We start from the raw sequence: 7042 nt of genomic DNA, 5'->3' as shown, positions 1-7042 counted from the left end.
GCCTTCCCTTACTTCCCTAGATTTTTCTAACATTGTTATTCTAAAATGTGCTGGTAAATGATTTCTGTGAAGATAAAGCTTTTTAAATTAAACTTGACCTTTTTCTAAGGAGAAATATTTGGCACTAAATTATTTATGGTAAATTAGAATTCAAGATGATCTCAGTTATTATCTCCCATTACTTACAAAGTGGAGTAAACATGTATTTACATGTTTAAAATCTGTTTTCTTAAAACAAAAACATCCGTTGATTAAACATCAATTTGGCATCAACCCCAAATCTCCTTTAGGGTCAAAAAACCAAAAAAAAAAGTCCATCGTTTTTGTTTACAGTTCAGGGCCAGTTTGGACTAAACTGGACAGAATGACCTGACACAGGCTCAGCTCTGCAGCTCCCACAGTTCATGTAGCCTCAGTACCTGCAAGAGAGTAAAGGGGTGGTGCACACAGCATGCACACTGGCACTGGAAACGGAAATTGTCATCCCGTCGTAGTCAACACGTGCTGGATAGAGTTGAGAAGAGAAGCAAGTATTTTAATTTCTATGGTACTTGAGGGAGGACTTGAGAAGACTTGTTTAGGGAGTAATTTTTCATTGAGCATGGCTCTTTTTATAGGTTATATGTACATATGAATATATATTTAGAATCTGCACATATGTATAAGCATGCATACATCTAACAATGTATAAAACTCGGTTTGCTCTTTTCTAGAGGTGTATGTGGTGTATATATTAGAGTTTAGTTGTCTTCGGGGAGCTCTTAGACCTGGGTTTGCATTCATTAAACGAGCTAAGAGGCTTCGTAACTGCACGTGTGAGGAAAGAGGCCATCATTACACTGGTCGTGTTCGTCGTCTGATTCACTTTGTTCTGTGTAGCTTGTTTTTCCCATAGAATTTAAGCTGTATGAGGGCAGTCTTGCGTCCTGCACACCCTGGTGTTCCCACTGCAGCTCACAGTAAATATTTGTCGGCTCAGTGAAGGAATATACAGATAAGTAGGTGAGCCGACAGGTATGCTTCTAGGATTGTAAGTTCCAATCCCATTTTAGTAGCAATTTGGTCAGTGTCACTTTTCTGTTTTGCATATTGTGCTTTCTGTTAGATTGTTGATCATAGATTTTAATGACTTTCAAAGAAAAAAGGAAAACACTGAAAGAACACTAGCTTAAAGTCAGAAAACCTAGTTTTGAATCCCAGCTCCTCTGCGCATTAGCTGTGTGAGACTCGGTTTCCTCCTCTTTAAAATGTTGGTGCCTTCGAGCCTATCCCGACTCCTAGTCACCAACCTGTGCACAGCAGAGCAGAGCCCTGCCAGGTCTCTCTGCACCTTCCTCTCACCTTCGGCGCTGTATCAGACAATGCTCTGCTGCTATGCATTGGGTTTTCATGGCCATTTTTTTCGGAAGTGAGTGGCCAGTTCTCCTTCCTAGTCTGTCTTAGTCTAGAAGCTCCGCTGAAACCTGTGCACCATGGGTGACCCTGCTGGCATTTGAAATACTGGTGGCACAGCTTTCAGCATCACAGCAACATGCAGCCACCACTGTATGACAACCGACAGACGGGTGCTGTGGTTCCCTGACCAGGAAATGAACCTGGGCCTTGGTGATGAGAATGCTGAATCTTAACCGCTAGACCACCAGGGCTGGCTCTATAAAACACAGATGATAATGAGGCAAAATGGAAGGCATCTCATATTCAAATGTTAGGTGATGCTGACTCTTAACATGGATGTGGTAGTACTGTGTATTGGTAACTGAGATTATAAATTCTATTGGAATAACCATAGGTTATATAGGAAATACATCATTTTACAGAAATAATTTTTTTTTTTTCTGAGAAAGATTGGCCCTGAGCTAACATCTGTGCCAGTCTTCCTCTATTTTGTACGTGGGACACGGCCACAGCATGGCTGGTGAGTGGAGTAGGTCTATGCTCAGGATCTGAACCTGCAAACCCAGACTGCTGAAGCAGAGCGCACAGAACTTGAACCACTTGGCCAAGGGGCCAGGTCCCAAATAAATTTTTATTAATGCAATAATTATAAAAATTATATAAGCAATTAGAGAAAGCCATAAATACATTTGCATACTATAGTATTGTTTTTTAAAGTAAGATAAGCTTTATTTAATTTACTAAGACTACATCCTCTAGATTTTGAACAAGAACATCGCATTCCAGTATATGCTAGAGTGTGACTTGTTTTCCCTAAAAACTAAAGCAAATGTTGCCTGTATCTAGAGAGTAATATGATAGCAGCAGCTAGCCCACAGAGGCTCAGCTTGAACTCCAGGAGCCCTGGAGTGAAGATTTGTTATATTGGAATAATCTTGTACATCACAGAGAATTTAATGACTTGAGTTTTTTGTTTTTTTTTTTTTTTTTGGTGAGCAAGATTGGCCCTGGGCTCACATACGTGCCCATCTTCCTCTACTTTATATGTGGGTTGTCTGCCACAGCATGGCTTGGTAAGCGGTGTGTAGGTCCACGCCTGGGATCCGAACCTGCGAACTCCAGTCTGCCAAAGTGGAGGGCACAAACTTAACCACTACACCACCGGGCTGGCCTCGATGACTGAGTTTTTATATATATTTAGTGTGTATAGGAAGAGGGAGGTAACTGAAAAAATTGGATTTTAAAAATAGTAACATTCTATAAATAGTAATATATCCCTGGAGAGTATAAAGTCTAGTGTCCTTCCAGTCAATGAAATTTAATTTCTTCCTCAACAACTATCAAGTACACTTACATGTTTTTAGCTCAGATTTTGTGAGGGGTAGGTGTATACACTATTGAGCAGTGCATTGTGTATCTTAAGAAGCCATAGTCATGACAGACAGGATTTAAATAAAGCGATTTTCTTGCCATCTTAGACTATAAAGATTTCTTCTCTTTATTCACATGGTTTTGAGAGGATTTTTGCAATAGACAAAAATCCAAGAAGCTTATGAGAAAAGTGAACAGTTTTTAATTCCACGTTTCAGTTGTGAAAACACTAATTTTTGTTAATCATCTAAATTATTCATCACAAATAGTGGCAAGCACTTAATGGCCATCTCTAAAAGTCCAAATTACATTTTAGGCAAAATATGGAATATATCAGCACTTAAAGTATTTCATGCAATGCTGCATTTGTATGACTAACAATGTGCATTCTGTCTCTTCTGCACAACTCAACCTTCATAGAATTGTTTTATAGCAGTGAATATGAAAGAGGATATTTTTCTGAAATGTAAGGAATGTTCAACTAGTGGCTTTGTGACTTTTTCACATGATTTAAGCACCCATGGTAATTTTGTATTATTGAATTTTTTATAATTTCTAAACTTTATTATGTATAATATTAGTTTAGAGCATCTGTATTTAAAAATAAATACTGCAGCTGACTGCAGCTAAATAAAATGTATAAACATGTTTATTTGCTTTACAAAGAAAAACAGCCACAAAAATTTTCTCTTCATTCTTGGTAGAAATACCTATTTCAGAGAATTCTATACTGTACAATAACATTTAATTTTAAAAATATAAAGAAATAATTACATTAGCATGCCTCATTTTAATTATAGTGATGTCACCAACAGTTTTAGCTTTTTAAACTTGAAGATTTATACACATCATAACTATCTTGGGATTTTATTTCCCTTAAGCCTGACAAAATAATGTCTGATCTCACAATTACTTGATTTTAAACAAAATACTTAGAAAATGAGGGTATTGTATAATGTTACAAAAATAAAGCCTAAATGGCATATGGAATGTAGTGTATTTAAAAACAGCAACAGCCTAGTTTTATAGCAATAGATGTTCGCCACAGTAGAGGGGACTGCAGTGGGCGGCTTCATTACAACTGCCGCTCAGCAGCTGACTGCAGCTGTCACTTGACTGGTGTGGTTTCCTCAGAGGTCAGCAGGAAGCATCAATCCTAGGACCACACAAATAGACAAAGCTTCTCCTATACATCTACCCCCTGATTTCAGCCAGATAAGCAGATATGTGCTACTTACACAATTCTTCATGTCTGGGGGAATATTAAGGTCACAGCTCATTTAAATACACACACACACACACACACACACACACACACTTTCCCCCTATTTTGGTTGTGGAGCATGTGCATAGTGTCGGCAAGTAGCAAGTTTTGATTTCCTTTTGCTTTACACTAAGCAAACTGGAATTTACTTATGTTTCACTGTTGGGTACAAAGGACCATTCAAAAGACATAAAAAATCCCTGTGTATCCGAAAAAGAGAGTCTTCTTTTGGTACCCAACTCAAAACAAGAAAATATTTTATGTAAAAACAACTTATCAGAACTTTATAAAACCAAGTTTAAGAATTTTAGGAGTAATATCAAATGCAAATTTTTCTGTCATATAAATGTCATCCTGAATTATGAATTTGTACGTGTCATATATGTATGTCAGCACCTCTCTTCATTTCGTTATTTGTATTCCTCAGTAATATATGTAACAATATACATTATACAGATCAAATCTTTCAAAAAGGAACAAATCTTAAAATTTAATGTCATATTAGCACATTTTATGTGGACAATGAAAGTCCACCTTATTTTGGTTTTCAAAGGAAACCACTAAGTCAAATTTAATCTTTTTTCTGTTCCAAAGAAGCATCTTTAGTTTGATAAAATCTCCTGACTCAACATGCCTGAAACCTTAGGGGACAGTTCTGAGCTACTCCCAAATTGAAGTTCAGTGTCCTGGGACATTGCATTACAGCAAATGTTCTCCTCGATGCCTGCCTTGTCTAAATGCAAATCAGCAACTAAAAATATTTACATCTTGGCTCAGAACATGGAACACACACTCCCCATTCATCATCCAAATGATTGAGCAATCCAAAATAATTCCTCATTAAAGTGTCATTAGCCATCGTGCAGGATCATTTTTAAACAATTATACTTTCAAAAGTGTTTAAGCAAAAGAATAAACATAAAAACAATAAATCTAGATACTTCATTTGCCCTAGGCTAATATCATGGAAGTTCTTGTATCCCTTGCTTTTGAAAAACTTCTCAACAGTTCCATGTGGGCCCGAGAGGAAAGAGGTCCTCATCGGTGTCCCTTCCCCACATCACCACGTGCTTTGCCAACAGCAGGTGCGTACACACTTCCTAGAGTGTGACCCGGGCTCAATTACTTCACCTTTGGCCACAGTTTCCTCATAATGTGGCAAGTATCAAATAAGTCACCACAGAAGCATTTAGAACAGTGTCTGGTGTGTAGTATGCAGTGAGTAAACGTTTGATATTACTATGTTATTCAGGTTTTTTCATTCAAAACTTATATGAAAGAGAGGCTCCACATTAAAGACTTCTAGTTGATCAATTCCTATTATGTATATTTAGTATGCTCCTGGGTTTATGCACATATGTATAATCCATGTCATACAGTACACATGTATAAACCATACGTTTATGTGTGTATGTGTATACGTGCATGCATCTGAAAAGAGTGAGACAGAAATATGAAAAACAAAAACATTTGAGGCAAAATACATAATACAGTAAAATAAAATACAGTAATATGAAGAAACCTTATCCTTAGACCCAGCCTTTCCTGGTGGTAAAGAACACATCTACCCTTTCAAAGCTCTCCGCTTCACGTCGGTGATGTTGGAGCTTGGGCTGTCTGTTCAGTGTTTCTGTCAACATGTATTCTTTGTAATACATTTTGAAATAATCTTGTTAAGAAGCACAGTTTTCTTAAAACCTTATCAGGTTTTAAGTGTCAGGTCATGTAGTTTGGAGGTTTCTTGATATCTGAGCCAGCATTTTGTAGTGTCAGTTTTATGAGGTAGTCCATCAACAACTTGCCAGAAAATAACAGTTGAAGGCTTGTTTTCTTAAGCGTAAGTCATCTTCCCCAGGTAGTTAGCTGGCACATATCCTTTCTGCCCTTGAGCTTCAGCCAACCACCACTCTGCATTGCCACTTAGGTCACAAAATCTAAGTATATGAACTCTTTGGTATTCCTGAAGGCTGAGTTCATGGTCACTCCGTGCTTGAAAGGCATGAACTGCATAGAAAATCTAGATAAAGAAGCAAGTGACGTTATTAAAAGCAGAACCTAAAAATTTAAACAAACATGATAAAGGTTTCCAAGCTTTTAGAGGGAATGCTAAGGCTTTCTTATTTTTTTCAAAGTCACATTCCCCAGTAAGTCCTCCTGTTGGATTTATTTTGCTCAAGTACAGCCCCAGTGAGAATAGAGTCCAATAGGCGTTCTTACTGTTCTGTTGGGAGGAGTCTAAACTGTCCCTGCTTGAAGGCAACCTCGCAGTTTCTGTTAAAATGTTTTTAAATGTTAATTCTTTTTTATTCAGTAATAGCTCTAAGAATCTCTTCTACAGAAATAGAAAGATTGGCAGAGATTTTTGCACAGTGATGTTACCGCAATACTCATGTGTAAGGGGAGAGGTGGGGGGGGGGGGAATAAAACTGAAGGTGCAGCAAGAGGAGAACAGTTAAATTCTAGACCCTTAACTCAGGAAATTTGTAGTCATTAAAAGTGGTGCTTTCTGAGACTAATAACGTGGGCAAATGCTTATGATGAAATAGTAAGCAAAAAAAGGATATAAAATCAGCTGTACAGTGTAAGTCTATTTTGTTAGTTTCTTCGAATGGTGGAATTAGAGGTGATTTTCATTTTTACTTGTTTCCTATTTTCTAAACCTTTATAATGACAATATATTAAATTTATAATTTTTAAATTATTTTAAGTGACCTAAAAGAAAGTAATAAAACATACCTCAGTCAAAAGAATTAGTCTCTAACCTTAAAAGAACACTGCATAATTACGAGATATATAAGAAGCCCCTGAAGAAGTGTTGAGTTCTTCTTCTACTAAAACCATAAGACTGATGATAAAAATGCTTAGCTATGGTATAAAATTAAGCAATTGACTAACAACATTTATTTATTCATTCATATAGCCAAAATTTATTAAGTACTGATTGAGTGCCAGATATATTATCAGAGAACTTACCACCCAGCCAGGGAAAAAAATGCCCCCAAAAAGGCACAC

General features: G+C 37.0%; 1 protein-coding gene across 1 annotated transcript in view; it reads right to left on the bottom strand.

Annotated features, from left to right (window-relative positions):
- Nucleotides 1-5856: 5856 nt before the first annotated feature.
- Nucleotides 5857-7042, bottom strand: part of ARHGEF38 (Rho guanine nucleotide exchange factor 38) — a 112353-nt gene continuing 111167 nt past the window's right edge. Inside the window, exon 14 of the mRNA XM_058549754.1 lies at nucleotides 5857-6047. Coding sequence (XP_058405737.1) covers nucleotides 5862-6047 — 186 coding nt within the window. The 3' untranslated portion in view covers nucleotides 5857-5861. The remainder of the gene's footprint in view (nucleotides 6048-7042) is intronic.

Source organism: Diceros bicornis, chromosome 11 (assembly GCF_020826845.1).
Source record: "Diceros bicornis minor isolate mBicDic1 chromosome 11, mDicBic1.mat.cur, whole genome shotgun sequence".
NCBI lineage: Eukaryota > Metazoa > Chordata > Mammalia > Perissodactyla > Rhinocerotidae > Diceros > Diceros bicornis.
The sequence above is the reverse complement of the archived record's forward strand: the minus strand, read 5'-3'. Positions and strand labels throughout refer to the sequence as shown.